Here is a 25,125-nt window from a genome sequence, read left to right as displayed (position 1 = left end):
AATCCTCAGATAGAACATGTAAAAGTTTACCATTGCTATTTATGTGCATGCAATTACATTTTACTTTAAATTACATACTGTAGGCTATAAAATAAATAAGATCAGGACCATTCAGGACGTCAGAACTACACGAGCGTTTCACAGGTATCATTCGTGCAGTCTAAATTATTTACCAAGTTTAGGAGAAAAGGGAAAAGTATAAACAATCATTGTTGTTCGTATCATGTTAAAATGATATGTTGTAAACAAGAAACATTTCATTTAATCGTATTACTTTTTAATTTAAAATATATAAACTGTACATCTATTTATAAGTAGTATGTATTTATATGTTTTTATATATAATAGTTGTGAGCATGATAAAATGGTGACAGATGTAGCATATTTTCTTTATACATGGCAGTTTAGTTGAACAAAGAAAGTATCTTTGTTTTTTTAGAAATCGGTCGAATTCTTCGAAACTCCATGCGCTCATTTTCATTTCCATTTCTAGACAGAGATGAGAAAATAATTTCTGTACTCGTCGCACTATATACTTATTCACACATTTTCCTAAAATAACGTACGTCACAGAGTTTGAAATTTCGGAGAACATAAGTTCCATGGAAGATGTCTGCTACTTCGTTCTCTGTTGCTAATACATTCATCACGAGATATTTCAGTTCTAAGAGGATTTTAAATGCAACCGTGGAAATATTCCTTCCTCTCTTTTTTAAACGCCCGTAATTAATTTTTCACGTTATTTACTAAAGATATATACATAGGTAGTCTTCAATTGCGTCGTTCGTTTTCAACAGAGCCCGGTCAGTTGAGAAGATATAGAAAATTAAGATTGAGAAACGAATCGCGTTAGGAATTACTATCCGTTCCGCGTTGGCCCAGTGGCAACTTAGATGCTAGATTTACTGGGATTATCCTAACTGTACAGCATTCACTTTCTGCTTTTCCTTTATAAATATTTCTTATAAATTATAATTAATAATCTACACTTCCGCCTCGACGCAAGACTCACACAATATACATAATATTCGCTTAAAACAATCCGTCTTTAATACTGCAAACTCCTCCCTTTCTCTACCCCGTTGTGTCCGGTCTAAATCCCAACCCTTCCTGCTTTTCAATCACTTAGTATCACCACAAGCCCCGGTTTCCGGCCTTGAATTACTAAGAAATATATGTCTTTATTCTTGCTTCCCGTATAAACACGCTTTTTTGGTTGGTGGCTTTTGATCGTCTGTATCACCGCTCTCACCAATAGATTGTGAAGTTGCAATGAGAAACTCGACGATTTCAAGTTAACTTAAACCGATCTAATAAAGAGGTAAGTTTCAGCTGCCTTGGTACGGCATTTGATCCGGAACGGCGGACGAATGATTCTGAGTTGGACTTTGATGGAAATGCGGATTGCTACCGTCTTGCGATAAATCGCCGACCGATGGCTCCTCGTATTTCCCTCTTTTGAAGCGACCGTACAAAGAAGAGTACGGCAAGTTATAGTGGATAGCCGCTTGATTGATGCTCATGTGGCCTAATCTGAAAATGGACAACCATCATACCACACTCATGTTCTTCTCTATTGGCAATTCATTTGATACATTCACTACACTATATCTAGCAAATGTCTGGTTTAATCAATCATCAAATCCGTTCTTTGTGTTGAATGTTATTTTATTGTATAAATGAGCTTCTATATCGAGTACAAGAACGTAATGCAATTGTCAATAAGGAAAAGAGAAAATTATAATTTACCTAACTGCTTCGAGGGCTTCAGTCATAGCGTCTTCGCTCCATGGCGTAGGATTACTCCTGCTAAGTTCGATTCCTTCCCTTTTGCACCGGCCATATAAAGTCCCCGTTGGTATACCGAATTCGGTGGAGGCTCTCTGGACCGATGTCTGACCAGAGCGTATTGCTTCCAGGGCGCGATCGAGATCGGCGGGCGACCAAGTGGTGGGACTCGCATTAAAAGGTGCAGCTAATCTAATGCCCTCTCTCCTTGCGATTTTATATAATGTGCTTGATGGTATACCGAACGCTTTCGATGCCTTATTCGCCGATATCGTTCCAGTTCGTAACGCTTCGAGTGCGTTGTTCAAACTCTCGTCGCTCCAGGATTTGGTAGGCCCATCTTTCTTCGGTGTGTCGATACCTAGCCGATGCGCTCTTTGCCATAACGTTGTCGAAGGTATACCAAAAGTTGCTAAAATGAATATCATATGCAACTCGATTAAATACAAGAATGTCGAAAGAGCTAGAGCAATGTATCTTTGTGGATACAAAAAATAAACGATTATAAATTCTCATTCAAGATCATGCGAATTCAAAATTAAAAACGTGGACTTCTGTGTCTGTGAAATTGGAAATACTTGTTTGTAAATTACCGGAGGCTTTTGTAAGGCTCATGTCGTGATTTCGTAAGGCTTCCAACGCGGCATCCATATCCTCTTGAGTCCACGATTTCGAGCCGTGATGATGAGAACTCGATTGTCCAGAGTGACCCCTCGAATTGGTCTCCCCGGAATCCGAGTGTACCGAACTACCAGAAGGCATTAATCCGAGTAATTCTGGTGTGATCATCATCATATTGTCGCTGTCGGCTGCGTTCTTAGAACTAACGCTCGCCCGATCTGACATGTGGCTGTCGATATCGATCGTGTCCGATGAATCCATTGTGTGTAACGTCTCAAATTTTATTTTTACACTGTCGCAAGTTTGGATTTCTGTGAACAGACGCGAAAAAACAACACGGTTCTAATAGATGCGTTTTTTTGACCAACGAAATCACATAATATCGCGACGCAACGAAACATAAAAGTACCTGGACGATGTCACCGTCATCGTCGCGTCGATGAAAGAAGTTCCACCGAAGGCAAAGTTAGATGCACGCACTAAACGAGCTTGCGTAGGCTGTTGCGAATCGAGCAACGCAAATCTAATCGCAACTAGTTAAGCCTGATTAGACCAATTATTTTGATTCCCTCCCTGTCTAATGACCGGCTGCGGTTTTACTCCCCTTTACGATTCATCCCGAGTTACCACGATGCCCGGTTAGTAGCCGCGAAATCGGAATCTTATTGCAGATTTAGCTACATATTCGAATTCACTGTCTTTTTATGATTTGCGTGCTTCCGAATGGTTTAGAAATGAAGATGGCAATGAAATGTAGAATGTGAGCGAAATATAAGAAAGTACCGGACAAACAGTAGAAGTAAAATAACATAGTAAATCATATTTTAAAAATATTTTTATATGCATTTAAACGTGTGGCTTATGTTGCTTCAATGTGCAATCATAAATTGTACGGGTAAGGTGTTTTACCTGTAGCATGGTGATCCGGGTCCCTTAAGTGAGTAATCGTAGTGCCGACTAACGTGGCACTTGGTGGTGTAGGTTGAGTTTCCGGTGGTAGATCAACATCTCCGGGATCCGGATGATGACCGTAGTGTCCGAGACCTGTGTGACAGAACATATCACCTTTTTACTTAAAGTGAAAACAGTCTGTCCTATACGCTATCATAAAATGGACGTCGCCCCACACTTAAATCCGCCACGTGGTTTACACCAGTCTTTTATTTATTCACGTTGTAAGTGAATCGAGAAAGAAAATTTAAGTCTCGGTGTCGAAAATTCATGCAGTGTAAAATGTTTCAAAAGCATCCCATACATGTTCGTAGCAAATTTTTTCTCACGGAGAACACTATCCAAATGATGATGGAATGATACAGAATTTTTTATAATAATCGTAAGTATACAATATAAGAAAAGTAGAAATTTAAAAGTCGTACCAAAAGATAATACGATCTTGGGAAATGAATAACATGCGGTCGTTATATGAGCGTCATACCGCGCGAAATCGACGTTTGACGTCGGTATGATGGAATTTGCTTAAAATGGCATGTAATGTATTTCATACAAAATCATCATCACTTCGTTGATTTCGAAATGATTAAAGGAATTCAAGCTTTTGAATGGAATTTATCGTATAGTCGCAGAATTAAATACAGCGACTAACCGGTCGTAATAGCGCGGCACTAGCGGCCCATCTACCTAAAATGGGATGCCCTTTTTGAATGATTTATTATAAAGTCAGTATAAATGCCTTCATTTTCGAACAAAGTTTATTTCGTAGCTGAAGGTTGAATGAATATAGTCATCCTCTTTTGAGAAAGAGTTAATTTTTAAGCGATGTCAAACAATGACTTCGCGCGGTATAACGGCCGGCTTTTATTCATCTCTCGAGATCATATTAATTTTTAGTAACATCTTTAATTCACATTTTCGTGATCTTCGTGATATATACTTTCGATTAGTATAAAAAAATTCTTGTGCGATTGCATCATCACTTGAACAGCGTTCTTCGTCAGAATCGAATGTGTAACAGGAGTTTAATAAAAAATAACGTAGGGATTTAGGCGTGGGGCTCGTACCTCGAAGGACTGCTTACCGTTGTTGTTATTGTTGCTCGTACTGTTACCGTTGCTGTTGTTGCTATTATTATTGTTATTATTGTTGTTGCCGGTGCTGGCGATACTGGCGTTGCTGTTACGCTGGCAACTTTCCAAGACTACTGCTCCCGTGGTTGCCTCCGTGCACTCTTCATCATCGGCTTGCCAGTCTCTATGGTTCTGCGAAATATCCGGTACGAATTTAGCGACGACCGTGACGGGATGACCGCGTGCCGTCGTTTTGAGAACGGTTGTCTCGAGCGTTCCTAAGGTTTTCCCCAACGCGTTCATCGACATCGCCGCTTACCTCTTTGTTCTCGCGGTTGTAATTATCTTTCGATTCTTCCTCTTTGTAACGATCGTAATGCCTCGAATCGGTTGCACGAGGCTCGAATGCGGTCCTGGGCCTCTTGTATCTCGGATGATGCCTCTTCAGCTTAGTGAAATTTATCCTAGGAGTGCCGGGTTCCCTCGGCGGCGAACTCAGGCTCACAGAGGGTGGACCATCTCTGGTTTCGGGCACCTCGCAGAGTCCTTTGATCTTCAGTTGATCGGCGGTCTTCAACAGTGACTGTAACATACACAACGTAGAAATTGAGAAATTTATTCGATCACTTGAAATCCGTCGTGAATTCTTGCTCGACACTACTTCCGGCAATGACCGGTTGATCACGAAGCAGAAAGCAAGACCGAATATATTCACCTAAAAATAATGTTTGAATTCTATTCCCGCGGAATAAGCGCGGCTCATCAAAGCGACTCCGCGATCCACACGATCCGCGTTTTAGGATCGAAATAAGGAATGCCCGGTTTCGATGAATTCAAGTTCTGAGTGGAAAACGGAGGAAGAAGGACTGGCCGACTCTTCTTCGCATGTTTCGGGTAAAGGCTCGTCATCCTTGCGAGCTGGTCCAACGGATACGGTTTCATGTCGCAATTCCCGTCTCGTGTGGTGACGCGGTCTAAAATCAGTTTTCGCGATCCAGTTTCGGCGTGCGACGATTCACCGGCATAGTGCGTCGACCCGTGTCGAGCGGCGCGACGTCCTCCTTGGGACCACGATATTCACCCCACCGCTCCTCCCTGATCTTAACCTTGAAACCGATGCGTAAGGGAAACTAAGTAGATAGCTGAGACACGGGGGAGACGAGTAGAAAGGAGGGCCAAAAGAGAGGGAGAGACGGAGAGAACACGGGTGGGAATACTGGGAATCATGGAAAAGGAAAGGGATTGAGAATCGAGGATGGAAAAGAAAGGGACGCGATTACTTCCGCGTGACTCTGCACCGGTCCACGTGGTTACGACATCGGATCCAACATCCGAACAGGAATTACGATAGCCTAACGTGAACGGACGTAAGGACTCCTTGCAACGGGGAAGGAAAAGCGAAGCGGAAGCAACGGAAGGGAAAGTAACGAACAGACGAGACCGACGACGACGCGACGAACGAACGAGACCGAGGTCCGCGTTGAAGTTGAGGCTCTCTGTTCTTTAATCAAGGCAGGGATAGTGCGATTAGGCGGGGTCGGCAAGGGGACAGAGGCAGAGTATGAGAGCAGCGGCGGCGTCGGCGTCGGCGGCGTCGGTGGCAGCGGTGGCGGCGGTAACGACGCGGCCAGGAGGGGGTGAGAAAGCAGAGGAAGAGTTAGACGATGGAAGCGCTGGTTCAGGTGGGGGTTGGTTTAGGTAGGCTCCGCGCCGGGGGTGTCGGTGGCGGCTGGAAACGTGGAGTGTGGGCGGAAAACTGGGTGGCGGTGGATAGGACTAGGTTCACAGCGCTGTGCCTCGAAGAGAAAGAGGGGAATATGACGATGAAGCGAGAGGTAAAGTGGAGAGGAAGAGGGGAAAAGAGGAGAGAGAGAGAGATTGCGAGTGAACCAGCGATTGAGTGAGCATCTGAGAGAAAGAGAAGGGCAGAGAGGCAAAAACGCCCGCAGGAAGAATGGGGAGGCCTCCGACGCGGCTGTCGCGGCCCCAGGGCCGTATCGACCACCCCAACCTCCGATCCTCTCCTCGGCGCTCGCGACGGCACCGATATGACTTCCAACCGTTTCCACGTACACATCCTGTCTTTCGTTCTCCGTGTATCTCTTTTTATCTCCTCATACCACTCTTTTTCTTTCTCCTTTCTTCATTCACACTTTTACCCCGTCCTCTAGTTCGGAGCGGGGATACGTATTAACTTGGTCGAAATGTCCGCGAATCTTCGGGCTCGACAAGCCACGGGATATCGTAGTATTGGTTGTAGGGTGATTGAACTTTCGTGTTGGACATGGATGAGAGCGTACAGACAAAAATATCGTCGTGACAGTACTAGGAAAATTTTACCAAAAGAACATAACTTACTATTTTAAATACGTGAGAAAACGATTGGGTATGCGATAATGTGATGATAGCCGCGTGCCAGTAAAAATCTAAGTTATACAGTATCTCCATGGTACGATAATTTTTTATGTTGAAGTTTTACATCGATCACATTAAAATATATTATATAGTCTCATTAATCATAATAAAACATGTAGCAAATGAAAAACGGACAAACAAGCGAGGACGGAAAAAGGTAGATAAGGTGCGATGCTTCAACAAACGACAGGCAGGGACGTTGGCTGTGACGGCGGCACTTGGAGAACCACGGACGCTGGGCGATAGGTAGGGTAGCACGGGTGCCGGTGCAGGGGTTAGGGAACGGGTGGGTAGTTGGTTGGTTCGGCGGTGGATGCATAGGGGTGGTGCCATCGGTTCGGAGGCAAGAGGGAAAGCCACCGGCAGAATCCAACCTCACCAATCAATACTTAGGGTTCAAGGGCATCGCCCGACCAATTATCCCAGACTAATTGACGCGAGACGAAAAAGAAAAATTCCACCTCCGCTACCTTTGTTCTCTGATTTTCGTGACCGACAACCACGACGATACTTTCGTGGAACGTTCCGAGAACGAGAAGTCCATCGACGAAAGTCTTTGATCGGTATGCGACGTGGAACTACGATCATGATTCAAGGCGAGACAAATGTCCATAGTCGTCATCCTATACGGGTACGCAAAAAAGCGGCAATGATGTTAACAAGGAAATGGAAGGAGATGGATTCTTCCTCCTTTCGTAGAAGGAAATAAGGGGCGGTGAAGAAGGGAAGTCCAACAGGTGTAAATCCGCAAAAAGATCGACCGTGGAAACGGTTCATGAGACCAGGAAGGGGGGTAGCTTGGGGGTTGGTCCGTGTGAGACCGTACTAGCAAAGCTATGTACGCGTTACACATCTATAGCTGGTACGAAGAGACTCACCGTTGAAAGAAGAGCCGAAAGGCCGAAGGAGAGGGGTACAGAGAGACTGGTGTGAAAGGGAGAAACGAGAGAAGAAAAGCGGAGAGGAGAATGCGTACGGGGGAATCCCCGAAGATGGTCGTAGGGTCGTCTCCGCTATTACGAATACGGCGTCATAACGGAATTGATAATGTAACGGGCGTCACGAGCATAACCTTCCTCTCTTCTTCTCCATGCTACATAACTTCCTTTCTGAATGGAAGTGCGTCTCTGGCAACCACGTGTTCAACAATGACAACACGACGCTGGTATACTCTACGCATTTTTCTAACCGGCAAACTCGAAACATCCCTTAATCTTTTTATCGTTACGCTTTATTCCATAACTTATCGTCCACAAGTAATTTCGTTAGTTATTTTCTATTTTCCGCTGTGTAATGAAGAACAATTTAATCGCGTTCCAACGTATCGCCTAGATATTGAGTTACAATTAACAAGAGTACGCGGCTATTATAACTTAAGATCAAGCGGGTGAGATGTAATCTGCCTGCCGAATGTTTACGAATGTGAAGTAGAGAAGTCTGATAATGCGGATGGCGCAGTTTCGTAGGAACGTCTACGTCTATAGGAATCTTATACACGTACGAAAGGTGCACGACGGACGGATACGCGCGTACGTGCATATCATATACCTATCCTTCAGCACGTAATTCTTCGGTCGTTATGCGTACATATGTACTTCACTCGCGATTATCACTCGATTCGCTAGCGGTATCCAAATACTTAATCTTACAACGCACAGACAACATATGCACTTTTATTCATTAGGAGATCAATACGATTTGTACGGCTCGCTCGTTCGAATTCATTGCATGTTCAACACAAGTTTCGCGTATTCACCTTTGGAGATACGTATATACTTTTACGCGGGTGCTTCAAACGATGTCCTTCGATTGAGTCCTCGTAAGCAAACGGTCGTTCCATCGGATTAACGTGGATAACGATTAACATGTACACCGTGCACTCAGCGTGCATGACACTGTTCACTAGTGTTCACTCGTTTGATCGATGTTGTATATGCATCGGCGATCGGTGCATTCGCCTCAAGGTGGATTATCCGAACGATGCAGACGGTGGTAAACACTTTGCTCCGAATCGTCCTGTCTCTCTGCTTCATTCATGAAGAAAGACACCAGCACGTGATCTCCCGACGCTCCTCCGTGTCCGTGCATCGCGCCGGTGATTTACCATCGTATAAATTTAGCCGACGATATTTCGATACAGACGAGGCAAGTGGTATAGACATAGAGCATACCGTTCTCACACGTGCTTAATACGATTGTCCACGATTCGGCGGGCACGTTCTTCGGTATCCATATAAAACTTTCGCTTTCTTTCCTTTTTAACTCACTGTCTCCCTTTCCTTCTTCCCGCCTTCTTATCATCTCTTTCCTCTATGTCTGTTGTGAGAAGTTCATCGGAGCAATGCCCATTCTGTCGCAAGTAGCAATAACGCGAGGCGAAGCGACACGACGCGACGAGACGCGGCACAACATGACACAATGCGTCCGCCGAGACACTCTTCCATCGTGGCGCGAAGGAAGTTGTATCGTTTATCACTCACCTGGCTGCGACACTCCGTAGGTGAACAATCCCTCGTTGATAGAGCAGAGATGTACAGAGGACGGAAGAGATGGGACAACGAGGAAAGAGCGAAACGGAGAAAGTCGGACGAGTGATACGAAAATGAGAAAAAGAAGGTGCGCCAAGGGCAACGAGATGATAAAGGGGAAGAGAAGCAAACGGAAAGACGAGTAGAGGAAGAAAGATAAGTGGATAAGGAAGTACAGGAGGTGGAGAAGGAAGAGAAGGCGATGGAGCAAAAGGAAGAAGAAACAGAGAAGACCGAGAAAGAGGAAGAAGGAGGAGGAGGAAGAGAGGGAAAAGAAACAAGAAGAGAAGTAGAAGAAGAAGAAGAAAGAGGAAAGGCACGGTGGAAGTCACGAGGAGAAAACGAGGTGGTATCGGCGTTGGTGGAGTCGACGTCGTGAAAAAGCCAGATGAAACCGTGTACGAGGAGGTTACGACCACGTAGAACGAGAGGATAATTCCTGGCAGGGCCCGATCTCCTACGCGGCGAAGCCCAACGAAAGTGAAATGGCATTCGGCGCTCCGTGCTGAGGGCGCACGGCATTCGGAGGAGCGAGGAGATGAAGAGGACGCGGCGAAGAGCGGGAGGAGGCAGAGGCAACGCAGAGCCAGAACCGACGAGGAAGAAGAGGAGGAGGAGGAGTAGCACGAGGAGGAGGAAGAGGAGGCGGTGGCGGCGGTGGCGGCGGCGGAGGACGCCGCGAAATTCGCCGACGCGACGCGACGAACAAGGACGGATTCAGACCGCGCTCGAGCGCGTACAACGAGGAAGAGACTCGCGGGGGATGCGTTCTCGACGGTGGACAGAGAGCGATTGAGCGTACGCGCGGAGCGAGCAAGCGAGCCAAAGCACCTGACCAGTCCCTCAGCGAGCGGGGAAAGGGGTTGAAAACCGGCGGCGGGTGGCAGAATGGTCGGTGGAAAGCGCGGCGCAACGGTACGGCGGGGTGACCGGGGTGATGGGAGTCCGTTTGGTGGAGGGGTGACAGAGAGAGAGAGAGAGAGAGCACATGGGCGGATGGGAACGGGTTCCCGCGGGAGAGAGCAAGACTTTCTCTAACCGGACGAGAATGGAGTGTACAGTCTGCGCGGAAACGAACGAGACAGAACGCGAAAGACGGAGAGCCTGAACGCGGTTTGGCCACGGCGTGATGAAGATGGACGCAAGGCTCGCGAGAGGACGGGAAAGGACAGAGGCCTGGTTCTGGCATCGGCGCGACAAAGCCAACGTTATGCACTCGCGTGAACGCGCCGCTCGAGACTGTGTATATGCGTGCATATACCCTCTACAGAGAGGAGAGAGAGAAAGAGGGAGAAAAAGAAAGAGAGACGAGCGTCGCAGTGATGTACGCCTAAAGTTAGGATCCTGGTTTCCGTACTCCACGAATGAACATAAAAAGAATTAATACCGCTGATCGATCGCGAATCAATGCATTGTTCAAATTTACACGGTAGTAATAATAAAATATTAGAAGAAGTCAGTGTTTGTCGATGTCGTTTCTTCGCATCGAATAGAAACAGACACTACGTATAAAGAAAGCTTAATCACGGTTCCGTTTATACATATCTCTACGGCCTACGCTACAGCTAAATCTATAAAGACAATGCTACTGAATTATGTATCTATTCATTAGACTTCTATAGTATTAACAAAATTCTACGAGTGTACGATGTTTCTTTAAAATTATTTCCATAACGTTGAACAAGAAATCGCCTTGTCTTTCTTGTCGTGAGAGTTACGAGGGGCCCACTGAGAAAGAACGGAGACCTCTTTGGGCCAGCCCTGCGCAAAGCTGACTCGACTCGACTGGACTCCATTCGATCCGATTCGACTCGACTCGACGCAACTCGATTCGCGGGCGAGGCGTTGCGTCGAGGGAAGAGGGCATGGTTTCGGGAGACCGAGCACTACACAGGAAAGGATGGAAGAACCAAAATGAAGTAAAGCAAAGAGAAAAAGATCCAGGGAAAAGAAGAGAATGACAGAGAGGGAATGATAGAAGAATGGTAACAGAGTACAGAACGGATATTTCGAATGAGAAAGAAGGAGAACACCAGTTGCGAATTGCAGTGCTTGCGCGGACAAAGGGAATCTGCGGCTCCAGTCGTTTCTACGTGTACGCATACATGCGACGACGTGCAACTGTGTGCACGCATGCACGCTGGCGCAGAAACCGCGTGTCTAGAATCGACGGAAGAAGCGCGAATTCTCTTGTTTCTCCTCGTTCGAGTTTGCCGCGTAACCCTCTTCCCTTTTTGCCGGTTCTTCTCTACCGTTTTCCTTTACTGTATATCTCTTCTTATCCTATTTCCTTTCTCGTTTTCTTTCCTTCCCCCTTCCCATCGTTCCTTTTCGCTTTCCCTCTAATTTGCGTCTATCGAATGGGAATAAAGAAAGCATGATCACCAAACACTGTTCTATGTATACGTAACGTTGGCTACTTTGGTACGTTGCACTTGCACTCATTGTCGATCTCGCTCCAGAACAACCTCGAACTGGCATATGTATATGACATTCTAATTTCGGACAGGATCTGACTGAAATTACAATATACTATGCTTCTTGCGAAGTATGGTTTCCCTTTTCAAATAGCTCAATCGATCGACGTAATAACTCGTAATAATAACTAAATGATAACGTAATTATTTATAAATGAAAGGTATTTTTAGTAAAATGATTGTTGGTAAATTCGAGGTGACCGCATCATTTAGATTTACTTGGTAGCCGCCTATATTGAGTGTATCGATTTCGAGACTTGATTAAAACTGTCTCCGAATTCCGAACAAGCATAGCGCCTGGTTGTAGCAATCCGGTTCTAATCTAATGCTATTGTAAATTCAAATCTAGAAATATTCTGTTTTGAAATGAGATATTTATAGACCTGTACTGAACATTACACAGCAAGACGGACACGAGTTCAATTCCCTTCCTGAATTTCATCATACAGGTTCTGTATGTCCAATTTTAGATAAATAACAGCAAGTTCAAGGTAAGGACGAGAACAATACCAATTCTCTAGAACGCGTTCGTTTTTGATCTCACCACCGAGTCCTTACTGAGCTCCTTGCTACCAGCCACTCGAAGAAAAGAGATGCATACTGATCGAGAATGAGGCCAGTAGGGACTACTACTACTCCTATCCTTCTGCCTCCGCTACCTCATACCTCATATACCTTCTCGACTTTCCACTTCTGCTCTTTCCTTCCGATTAGATCCGTTGCACACATCCGTTTTTTTCGACGTGTGCCGAAAGTACGGAAACGTAATTGCGGTTTCTAACACTATAAATTATATTAGGTGATTTTCGGATAACTTATTTGATTCCGAGTCCTGAATCGACATACACAAATGCGTTCATATAAGTACGCGTTCCTCTATATTACGTGAAAAGTCCAGTTTCAATTTTGTGTTCTCATTTTTCCTTCTATCCATGCCTTACATTATTTAAATTTATAAGATAGCTAGCAAAAATTCTAATATTTGTATGGAAATGTATTTAGAGGGGAACGTATATCTATGTAAATACGTCGCAATTTGTCTATCTGTAAGTCGGTTCGGAATCCAATGAGTTATTTGTATACATTCGCCTAAAACTAATTACAGCGTCGGACGTTTACGTTGCATATACTTAATGCTTACCATCGTTAACTGGAAGAATGTATGATCAGGTATACTAGACATACGCGGTCGCTAAGTACACAGTCGGATATTAGCTGATGGACAAATCAGTCATTTTTGGGCTAAACTGTGAATCCGCTAATGTAAAAGCACCGTACGTTAAGGAAACGGATGTGTGTAGCGGGCCTTAATCCTATTCCGCATAATTCAGAATTTGAATAATTGATTAACCCTTTCCATACGATTGTACTATATATTGTAGTTTATTCGAAATAATTAACTTATCCAATGTTTGAAACTCGGAAAATTTTTACATAGTAACATCGTATTATACAATCCTATTTTCGCTGCTAATAAAAAAAGTACTGCTTTCTTACTTCGCACACTATTTACATACACGTAGTTCGCATCGAATTGAAAATATTCCACTTAGAAAGAGTCAGTCAATAGCATTCAAGGATTTAGACTTAGACAACGAACAATTTTTCACTGCAGTGAGTTAGTGAAACGGTGAAAAATTATATGCCTCCATTTTTTCTAATTATCTTAAACCTTGCACGATCATTCGCGCGAAATCTAAGTGCATGCAGCTTGATGCACATGAACGATATGCTTTCTCTTCGTACGTTGTCGTCTTAATTCTTGTTTCAAGGACAACGAGTTGAAGACCCCCCTACACATATTCTTAAGGGCCATACTTACATAAGTTTTTATTCGACAATGAAATACGAAATAAACATTTGTCAAATTGAATCTATTAATATATTAAATAGATTTCTCACATCTTTAAATTTACATTGTATATAGTATTGCCAGAATTTTTCTTGGATATTGTGATATATCCGTAGAGAACGGTGAATTATGAAAACTTCATTTAAAGATTCAAATGAAAAGTATTAAATCGACAATAAAATTTATTTGGCGGAAATTAAGCCGGAATAAGAAAATAATAAAGAAATGTTAAATGTTATTGTGAATACAGAAACAGAGATATTTTTAGATTCAGATGTATAAGTTTTTTCTATAAGAGTAATGTTTGATGTGACTTGCAACGATATATCTAGAGACTAAAAGAAGCGGGAATGGGAATAGATTCATAACGCAGGAATTCATGTTTATCGTGAATGTGATAACGCAATTTAAAAAGTAAACAGGACAGAGAAAACCTGTACTACCGACGATCAATAGAACGGAAACCACAGAAGGAAAGCAAGGGATCCTGACCGGTAAACTAGATTCCCGTAATGCAGAACACCACAAAGTCTGTAGGGATGGAAGATCGAGCACGTTAACATCCGACGGATGTGCAGAAATACACGTGACATGCTCTGTCAAAACACCTGTGTCCGTATCCATCGCGAATAGGAAACAGCGTAGGGAAAAAGAGAAAGTTATGCTCACGCTGTTTTATTGTCGAGCATTGTTGATCATAGGACAATTCGTAACGCGATTATGGTCGTGTACAGCTGATACAAAATGTCCAAACAGATCTTGCTCTTCAAGCACGCAATTTAAAAAAGAAGAGCACGAAATCGAAATCGCTTCTGCATGCCCAGCGTCTCGCGACTCGCCGCGTAGTCGTCAGCTTTCTAAAGTATCAACGTTTCTTACCTGAAGTTCTGCTTGTGAAACGTCGATCTCTCCTCTGTAGACGAACTCGATGATGAATTTGAGATCGTTGAAACACACATCCTGCGGCATAATGATCGTAGGATGTTTGCAAGGATTTGACAGTAGAAGCTTTTGAAAATAGGAACTGCACGCGGATAATACAACCTGCGCAAACAGAAGGAGCTTGTATCGCACGATCAATAATGCGAAGGAAGATCGGTAAGGGCCAACGCGGAAACACGACAGTCCAGCTATCTCGATCTTTGCTTACCTTGTGTGCCTTTAAGGAAGCTTCGTTGCATGCCAGGGTGACGTCCACGAAAGCTTCCGTTTGGAGGAGCTGGTGAAAAACGGACGTCATGTTTGATTGATAGTTGTTCCAACGCAGGCAGTAGTGCTGCCCGGCCATGCCGCCGCTGCAACAGAAACAACAGAGAAAAGATCAGAGATTGGTTTTCCGGATCAATGGTCATGGTTATCAAGTACAATCGAGGACTTAAAGAAACAAAGTTCATCAAGGAATCGTTTTGCCCTTCTCACCGCGATTAGCTCTTCGCAACGATACTCTCCTTCTTACTTTTCGATCGATCTGTAAAGCAAGACAGTACCTGTAGTGCACGCCCCAATAACGATCCGTCTCCATGAAATATTCGTTTTCCCAACACAGTTACGGAAGAGTATCGTTCGCTAACGTATTTGCGCAGTTCGAGAGAGTAAAGTAGAAAAAGAGGCAGATAAGGATTGGTAAAAGGTCCGAGAAGGAGAAACGAACGTCGAAGGGAAAATGAAGATCGAGAAAGAAGAAGAGACAGGTGAAATGTTAGTACCGATAGTGGACACAACCGGTCTCCCTCTCTTCACAGTGGAACGAAACCGAGAAACACTTTCGCGGTTTGATCAACGTCGTCGAATGACGTGAATGACGATCGACACGAAGATCCGTCGCGAGCTCGTGATAACGGTGGACAATTATTTGAAGGAAAGAAGAAATAGACAACACAAGGGAATTCGAAAAGAATGTCGTTAAATGTCCAAAAAAAATGTAGAGGGTTTAGATGCTAACAGAATACTGTTACTGACACGAATACGCGACACTACGAAAGCAACAAGGAAGGTCGGGCGTTGGTCTGTCTCGTAACATTCACCTGTTCCGTGGACCGTGCTTTATCTGCCTCTATCTATGTGACTCTTTATACGGGCCATTCCGCGTTATCTATCCGTTGGAACACGGACTTTTATCAGTTGCTTAGACGTGCGCCGATAACGTGAAAACTTTAAGCTCTCCACTCTCGTTTCGCGCCTCTTCTCATTCCCCCCGATTCTTCGCGCACCGATTTCTCCCCGCGCGCGATCGCCTGTTTCCTTGCCTCTCACGATTCGATATTCTGGAAACCGCGCCGCTCGGCCTATCACGCTGCTGCTCAGCCCGTCAATTCCGATTAACTTAAGTTTGTTACTTGTGCCGCGGGATCTTTGACAGACGTTAATTCGAGTCGCTTAGTTGATTGCTGACGCCGTTCACAAGCGGTCGCGCGTGCACCGAGATCCGGAGAGCGTAGCCTCTTTTCACAGCAACAAGTAAGCACACTTGGTATACCAGTACCTGTACTTTTCTATGATGTGGTGGCGGAGTGTTGAATGAATTCGGAATTCTTAACTTTATTGCACGACACAACAAAGTTCCTCTGGAAAGCAGCAATTTTGAAAATACAGGCGAAGAAGGATGCGTGTGAATAAATATGCACTGTAAGTCATCAATGCTCCAGTTCCATTATTCACTATATTTCAGATAAATAACGACTCGTATCAAATTTTGTACAACACGTTTATGACAATTCATGTCACATTTTCATAGTGTTTTTATATATTTCCTCATTATATTGAAACAAAATTAGTGCCTTTTTCATGTAACACATAATCGTGGCAACGCTCTCGTGTATGCAGAAATGTGTGGCATACATCGGAGGAAGGAAAAAGAACGCGATTAAAGCGACGGAGCGAATTAAAAGAAAACCGGACGTAACGCGACTCGAAGAAACGGAGTGAGACCGCACGCAGTCGGTGTGTCTTGTTCGGAAAGCGTTGGAAATTAAGAGAGTAGGGAGCAAAGGGAGTTACGATGGAAATGCAGTGTTCGACGATAGATGATCGCGGCTCATTGAATACGCTCGATCGATACGCTTTCTCGGCGGTTGATCTTTCGCGCGTACGTCCAAGGTTTCGTGTAAAGCTTTTTTTTCCATCACTATATAGATTATAAATCTTTTAACGATGCATGTAGGTACTCCCGTTACTTTCACCGATATTGCACTCTCGTGAACAGGCAGCGGGAATACAAGCATGAAAATGGTGAACAGTATGTACATATATGTATCCATTCATTTTCATCGAGGGCGGCAGTTTCTGCGCGCGAAACTGTGAAAGATGCAGCGTTGTATACATATACGAGCATGTACACATGTACTATACGCGTCACTCGCGAGAAGGTGCACGCCGTAGATACGTTCATGGAAAGGAGTGGAGGCAAACGTAAAGGTAGACCACTTAGGTGTAACAGCGTTCACTTACACGTATATATAACGCCTGTATTCAACAACAGTGAGCAATCGTCACAAAAACAGAAGCGGCGGCAGCAGCAGCAGCAGCAGCAAAGATGAGTGCGACGACAGAGCAAGTTGCACACGCGATCGCGAGAAGGAAAGCGCGTGGGCGCTGAGTCTGCTTTATTCGTTCGAAAGATTGTCAAAATCGGCGATAAATATGTCGCATCGATGGACGCTCATCCCTTGCGCGTTCGCGCTTTCTTTCGCGGCCTCGGAGAAGGACACTGCGTTGGTCTCTCCCTTTCAGAGAATCCTCCCTTCCATCTTCCCTTCCACGATTCATCTCAATTTTTCTTCGAGCTTTTTGTGTCCAATTTCACCTCGCCTCCCTCGGATCCCATCCTCTTTCTTTTTCCCCGTCTGTCTCTCTGCCATTCGTGGAGTAGACGAGCAAGCTCCCCTCTTCTTCTACCCCCGTATCGTTCTCGTTTCATCTCCCTCTTTTCTTTTCTCTGGCCCTCCTTGTCCCTCGGTCGTTTCATCGTTTCTTTCTCGACCCTCCTCGTCTCTCGTTCCCTCTTTCTCCGCGCGTTGCCTCCATTTACTCGTTCCCTCGTTCCCTCCCCACGAGGCGAAGACGCTATTTTCTCGTGGCCCCTTTTCTTCCACCGTCTCCGCCACCCTTCTCTCTTTTTCTCCTTTCCTCTCATCTCCTCTCCTCCGCACTCTCCTTCTCTCTCCGCCGCACTGATACGTATATACACTTCGTGTTCTCGCTCGATGGGAAGCTACTACCTTCTCTCTTCCTCCGCTCCTTCCTCTCCCTATACTACACGCGGCGTTTCCTTTTCCTCCTCGTCGGTGCGCGTTTTACGTTTTTCCAACGTTATCGACGTTCTTCCTCGGCTCTTCTCGGACTTTTTCCTTTCGTCGTACCGTCCTACCGTCGTCCTCGAGACGACCAACCAGCTCTTTCTCCGGGAAAACGTAAGCGGAAACGGCCTCTCCCCTCCTATACCTAGTCTTCCAGCCAGAACCAGAGTTTCTACAGAGGGAACGCTCTGAAATCTTCCAGAACAGTTTTCTCCGCTTCGCGCTTCCATGTTCTCAGTTTCCTTATTCCGTAGGAAAGGCGCGGCCGATAAAATGCGTCACTAATAAAATTTGCATCGCCATCGGCCAGCTACGTATGCGCACTATCACCTTCTCGTACCCATTCTCCCTTGCAAACAATTCGTATAGCACTTTCTAATGTTTGCCACGATGATTCCTACAAACGCACCGATCACAAGTACCTAAGTATATCGGCTACCATCGCCGTTACGATCGATTACTTTGCAACCTCTAATAGTAGGGAATGTGTCATCTATTTTTACCACGAATCAAAGACTGTGCGAAAGCGATTAATTAGTTTTCAGTTGTTAAACTAAATGTGGTTTGCTTATTGTAGATTAAGAAGTAAACACGAAAGAAGCGAAACGGTATGATACGATACGAGGATCGTTCGACTTTTTTCTTGAAGATTTCGATGACGTTCTCCGCGCTCCACCATCGATTTATGGTAATACATCGGTTCGTTTCGTGGCCCGTGTAACGGAGAGACTCGATAAGATGACGCTATCGGAATAGCTGTAATCGATTCTGCTAATCACTCGAAACGGAGAATGACTTCTTTTGATTAGCAAGAATACAACGGATCAAGGAAAGCAAGGAGAAAGCAGAGCGAAAAGAAAAACAATAGGAGAGGAAGAGATACGAATGAAGAGAATATCAAGTAGTGGTTAACAAGACGGAGCAGTCCTAATTTCCGTCCTGTCTGTACCGTAAGGCATAACAGTACCGCATTCCGAATGCCCTTCGTTTCTTCGTTTCTTTCCGTTCACCTTTCCGAGAGAATCAAGCTCTCCCAGCCTCTCACCTGTTCCCCTTCGCTCTACCACTGGCAACAGCATAATCGTACTTATATAGCATTGACTTGGTTCTTCCTACTGCCTTTGCCTCCCGCCATTAGTCTCTGACGTTGTTTTCGAAGGGAAAAGAAAAGAGAGAGGAGAAAGAACGCGCGAGTCGCGGTGGGAGTGGACGGACCCGGAAACGCCAATTTCACTGAAGACTAAACGAGAACGGAGAGGAATCGACACGGGGAGAGACGCGCAAGAAAGGAGAAAAGAAAAATGCTCTCTATATCGGAGAGCGCACGTTCTATACGCTGTTTTCGATTGTCCTTTTACAAAAAAATAGTTTCGTAATGTAGGCTCTCAAGGCTGTCTTTAACAGTTACATTGTAGTATAGGCTCATAACAATATTTATAATCAGTACGTTGTAGATTCTCAAGGCTGTCGGTATTAGCTATATTATAGACATTAAAACTGGCGACCAGACGACGACAGTCGGGGCATCCGAAATTCGGCGGTAGCAGACAATATAAAAGTTGTATCGTGTATTTCGCGCTCGACGATCTGAATAGCCCGTCGTACGATTTACGGCAGAGAAATATATTTAGAGAGTAGTACGTTTCTTGAATTTCCTTTAATATTCTGATCAACCAGCTTTTCCATTTCCTTCCCACAGTACAAAAAAATACATCTTCGAAATAGCTTCTTTTGCGGAAGAGCTTCGAACAAGGCTTGCACGTTCGTTTCGTTTCAACGTTACGCGTTTCTTTCTACGCGATAGTCTATAACCTTCTCTTTTTCCTCTATTCCTATAGAACAGGGGTAAACGAGGGTTGAAAACCACCCCCGAGTTCCACGTGATCAGGGTTGCGTCCCTTCGAAGGGTGCAACGTAAGAGGGTGACGTGGACTTGTCCAAGGTCGCACGTGGCTCGCCCAAAGGGATCTTTTCACCCTAGCTACGAGGGTGCGCAATGTTTCTTGCCGTTCATTTGATTCCACGTTTATTCGCGCGTCACGAATCAAAATTTTATATTTTATATATGGGACTCGCATACATTTGATACATCTCCAAATGGAATAACCATCGACATCTCCTTTCTCTCTTGCTTTCTTCGTTTCATGACAGTTGCGAGTAGTCCCATTTAGTTGGGGAAGATACGTAGCTAGTAAAGTTTCGGGGGAAAGAGAAAGGAGCAACTTATAGGATGTGCAGGAATAGTCGGTTGAACGGAAGCAACGAAGAAGAAGGGAACTGGAGAAAGGGTGAAGAGGGGGTGGCGAACAGCGGATAAGAGAGTCTCTTTGTGTGCCCGTGTACAGCGGAGGGATGAAAGCGGAGGATGAAAAAGCCGAGGGACAGATGGCCCTTTCAGACAATGAGAAACTCCGGAGATAAGGGGAACGCGAGTGAGAATCCAACGGGAGAAAGAGAAAGAGTAAGAGCAGCGGAGAAAAGGTTTGTGAGGGAGAGAGAAAGAGTAGGGGAAGAGGCAAAACTGCTTTTTTGAGACACCAATGGAGAGGGACATAATGAACGACGAGGCAGAAGCGAGAGATCAGGACAGCGAAAAAAGAATGATAGAAAGAGAAGAGAAACAGAAAGAGAGGTTGAAGGAAAAGAAACAAGGGGACGAGAATGAGTCAGACATGGGATCGACTGTGCCAACGATTTTTAGACGTAATTAATGATCATGAAATTTACTATTGACTAATGAAAATAACAATTTGAAAAATGTAAGGAAAAATCGTGAATGCAAAGGAAATAATGATTATCTCTTGTCAATTTCGATTCGATTTATGTTTCAACGAGAACATCCGATCAATCGTATTCTGAATACTGCATCATCGCATGCATACTAAAAATTCGGAACGATCTGCACTTTTCGGAGTAAGTGCCGTGATGTTTTCACAGTCCTCTTTCCGAAAGGCTTCATTTCCTTACTCACTTCGTAGCCAGAGCCTCAGAATACTTTCATTCTAATGCAATGTGTCAAGCGGCACCATGACTTCAAACTCCGGCCGCGACACGAATCCCTTCAATGTGCAACAAAGTATCGTTCGAGCTCGCAGAACTCCCGCGCTTCCACCGGTAATCGTCGGCTATCGATACTTCTACTTACGATATACCTGTCCTTCGACAGACGGTTCCGAATATCAGCAATTTTTAAAAATTAGGCCATATATTTGTTACGTGTTGACTTCGACACGTGCAATCGTCCTTAAAAAGGGCTTGCCGCTAACACATATGTAGAGATTCGGTCACAATTACGTATTACGATCTTCATAATCTCAAATTACATATCTAATTTCTTAGGTAAATTAATTGCAAAGAAAAGAACACAGAATAATCAGTCAAGAAAGTTCTCGTTCCTCGTACTCCTACCATCTATGCTTCCTTCTCTTTCCCTTGTGCCCTCTCTTTTTGATCGTTTCTAAAGAAACAGGATGTATGGAACGGGATAAGGAATATAGAGTAGGGAGAGAAAGGCAAGAGGGTTGCCAGCGGTAAAGAGCCGAGAGCCGAATGGTTCGAATGAACAGCAGGGTAAGAGGGGACGAAGGTGAAGGAGGAGACAGCAACGTCGACAACAGTGGCGGTCGCGTCGTCGACGACGACGACGAACGAGCGAGAAAAGGAGATTGTAGAATGGAAGGAAAAAGAGGTGTAGGTGGGGTGGAAGAGGAGGTGACGAAGAAGGTTATCGGGAGGGGGAGGAGGGGAGGTAGGCAGAGACAAGGAGGCGAGGTGTAGAGGAAAAGGAAAAGGGTAGTAGAGACGGATAGAAACGTAGGATAGAAAGAAAGGAAAGAGAGGTCAGGGTGGTAGACAGGATGCTACGTGGGAAGTCGAAGGCTGAAGGGAGGAACCGGACGAGGTTGGCTGAACGAGGCAAGAGAAATTTCTTGCTTCGTCTACTTCCATTCTTCTTCCCTGTCCCTTCTTCGTTCTTATCATACTTTTCTCTTTCTCATCCAGACTCGGTGCACACTACGTAACATGAGGACAAGGAGAATGCGAAGGCGGAGAAACAAAAGAGAACGGAGAGAGAATGGCCAAATTTTTCGGTTATAAGCCACGGTTGAAAATAGCAGATAGAAAAATAAAAAAGAGTAGAAGAGTAACAAAAACGAGAAAGATTAAGAAAGGATAAGAAGAGAGAGAAAAAATAGAGAGAAAGAACTTTACGACAAGTCCAAAACGAGGACGCAGAGAAAATGACAAAGGCGAGAGGGGCGTTCGATTCGATTGGAAAGGCAGGCAGAGGAGCCTCTTTCCTTTTACCAGCGTTTTCTCCGTATTATGCTCCGTACTTTCCGTTGTTCCTATGCGCGCGCGTACAAAACCGCGCTCAAATGTGTGCGAGTACACGCGCGCCTGCCTGCATCGTACGTATACGTAACCAATACATACATTCTATCAAGGAGAAGTATATACGTTCGCGTTCTTTTTCTTTTCTATGTTTCTTTGCGTTACCTTTCTATTCTCTTCGCTTCTATATCTACCTCTGTCTCTGTCTCTTGGCACTTGTATACAACTTTTTCTATTCCTCTCTCTGCTTCCTTTCTCTTTTGCCATCTCAATTACTATACTAGGTTTCACGTTATGTGGCTCTATGCTTTTGCGGCGAGAGGGCAGCTTTATACGTGGGTGAACGGGAAAATGTCTTTTGAAACCTTTCTAGGTCGCTCTCGATCGCCCCACTGTCAGTCATATACACGCGATTCCGCTTGGGGCTCTCGAGAAAATAGTTGATCTCATGGTACTTTTCTTTTAGAGATAATACAAGCTTGGAATTATACTCTACATTCTATATTACACTTTCCTCTTCTGTTTTATTCGTTCTTTGCCTCCCGTATATTTTCCCTTCCTAAATTATACGTATCGAAAGTAAATAAACTTTGTTATCTAGCTGTGTTTTTCGAAAGAGAAGCTTAGCCTTTGTAAGTCTTAAATGCATCTATTGACGTTATCTCGCATAGTCAGTTTTGTCTTCCGGAACTCGAACCTCGAATAATTCCGAGAAAAAATAAGAGGACAAAGAAAGAGGAAGAAAACGTATGAGAAGAAGGATAGAATAAGAGAGCCAGATAGAAGGAATAGAGAGGTGATGAAAAGTAGGAGAGGTGGATGAGAAGAGGAAAAAAGAGAATGTACGCGGTTCTCTCTGTGGATACGAACGCGGCAAGGCTGAAGAGAAGGAACAGTAAAATTGTGGAGAATGTGTACGCGCCATCAGGGTGGCCTAGATTCAGTCAAGACCTGCTTTCTAGGCAACATTTCTCTTTATCATCGGTGACGCGAGTACAATGTATAGGTAAACCGTTGCTTGCCGTACGGTTGCGGAGAAAATCTCAGGTGCACGGTGTGTACTCATTAATGGCTCTCGCGATCGTTTTACCAATGATTTAATAAATAATATCTTCTCCTACAGTTGCACGATCACGAATTAGTAATAAGCGTTTATGTACATGTTACTCTCCTCGATTCTTTCTCTGCGTTTTCTGCGTCTCATCGTCTAAAAAATCATTTCCTCTCTTCTTTAAATCGTGTTTCTACTGTTATTATATATTAAAACTGTAATAATTACTTTCACTGTCTGTAAAAGTGTTGTATTTTATATAATTGCTTTTCACGTTGCTTTAAATTCATCACCATATAAATTAAACGTGGGTATCATTGATAAAGAATAATCAACTTGCAATGTAGAGTGACAATTGTAAATATGTATAATAGAATTTTCTCTAAAAATGATGTGAAAAATGAATAAAAAGATAAATAAAACACGAAATTTGTACAATATTTCATTTCGTGTAAACATTTCGAGATTCAGGTTCACGAGTAATTTTACGTCAAGGCAAAGCACTGCTTGTGTTTTCCTTAGTGCTTAACCATATAATAAGCGCAAACATTAAATGTTTCCTGCGCATACGTAATCGCTGATTATTGGACAGTTATCGTGCACGTGACCTATCCTAATCGGCGACAGTGGTTTGAACGTACACGCGGCAAGTGTTCCAAATCCTCATGGAGAGAAGCCACGAGGCGCGCGTGGAGGGACGTTTAATTCATTTCTTCGTATGCGACAGGTCATTAAACGCCGTAGATCATTCTCACGCACACGCTAACTGACCAGCTGTGCGACACTATAGAGGAGGTGGTCAAGTCAACAAAATAACACGCGCGGACCGAATTGTCTAAGAGATTCTCATAACGAAACTCAGCTCTGTCCGTGTACAGCTCTATTATAGTTGCAAGGTTCGCCCGTAGAATCGATACACTTTTCGATATATTAACTATTTTCGAAGTTCATACAGACTGGTTTAAGACGTATCAACAAGATTATGACAGTACTGTCTAGTAGAATTTAATACGTCAATCAAGTGTCACTTAACATCTGCCCGTTAATAAAGAAATTGTAGTATAGAAATTTGTTGCTCACCTTACCATGACCTGGGCCACAAATAAAATCACTACCAAAGTTAAAGTTCAATTGATGATTGGCAACTTTGTGCCAAGGTTCGTTGAAGACACTCACTTTTGCTATAGTTGTGACACTCGATGAGTTATACACGAATATGCGTAGGACACGTCTTACAGAGGATATTTTCAGGAAACGTGTGTTCACTGAGTGACACACGGAGAATTGTCAGTGGCCGCGTAATGCGCGTACCGCGGTGACGACTGGCAGCTGTCACTCTCTCAGTTTGCCCGTGAAAACGTCGCGGCACGAAGTGGCGTAGCGAATCACAGAGAGAGACGGGAAAAGAGAAAGACATAAATGCACACTAGGGGGCACCGTGATGGCGGCGGACGACCCGTGTTCCGTTGCGGACGGTGGCGCAAAGCGATTAAGCGATTTTGTTGTGGACCCCGATTCTTCCCTTCGTCGGCTCTCTCTTCCCGGCTTTCCACTTCTCCCGCGCCGCCTTTCGCCTCTCCCGCCGCCTAGCCGTAAACGCGCCCCTCAACGGAAATCTGCCTTACTCCCCACCATAACCGGCAAAAATCAGGATTGTATCAACTTCTTTTTTTTGTCAGTATCATTAGTTTTATCAAAACATTGAACGAATCACACTATGAGCTTCAAAGCTCATCGCA

The 25,125-nt window shown here is 44.3% G+C and overlaps 1 protein-coding gene across 4 annotated transcripts; it reads right to left on the bottom strand.

Moving 5' to 3' along the window:
- Nucleotides 1-48: 48 nt before the first annotated feature.
- Nucleotides 49-24,965, bottom strand: Psq (pipsqueak). Of its 4 annotated transcripts, none has more exons than XM_018031866.2 (9): nt 24,467-24,965; nt 14,856-15,000; nt 14,585-14,749; nt 4,753-5,016; nt 4,445-4,625; nt 3,319-3,474; nt 2,382-2,720; nt 1,750-2,200; nt 252-1,533 (listed from the first exon to the last, which is right to left on the bottom strand). In XM_018031866.2, exons 1-9 carry the CDS (start codon nt 24,472-24,474, stop codon nt 1,329-1,331), a joined length of 1,914 nt encoding a protein of 637 aa, XP_017887355.1. In that variant the 5' UTR covers nt 24,475-24,965; the 3' UTR covers nt 252-1,328. The 4 variants fall into 4 exon arrangements, with proteins under 4 accessions (XP_026672942.1, XP_026672943.1, XP_017887355.1 ...); XM_018031867.2 differs by lacking the exon at nt 24,467-24,965 and adding an exon at nt 17,153-18,584; XM_026817141.1 differs by lacking the exons at nt 14,585-14,749; nt 14,856-15,000; nt 24,467-24,965 and adding an exon at nt 9,329-10,017 and having other exon boundaries at nt 49-1,533.
- Nucleotides 24,966-25,125: the final 160 nt, after the last annotated feature.

Source organism: Ceratina calcarata, unplaced genomic scaffold, assembly GCF_001652005.2.
Source record: "Ceratina calcarata isolate Rehan_Ccalc_2016 unplaced genomic scaffold, ASM165200v1 scaffold557.2, whole genome shotgun sequence".
In the NCBI taxonomy this organism is placed as follows: Eukaryota; Metazoa; Arthropoda; class Insecta; order Hymenoptera; family Apidae; genus Ceratina; species Ceratina calcarata.
The sequence above is the reverse complement of the archived record's forward strand: the minus strand, read 5'-3'. Positions and strand labels throughout refer to the sequence as shown.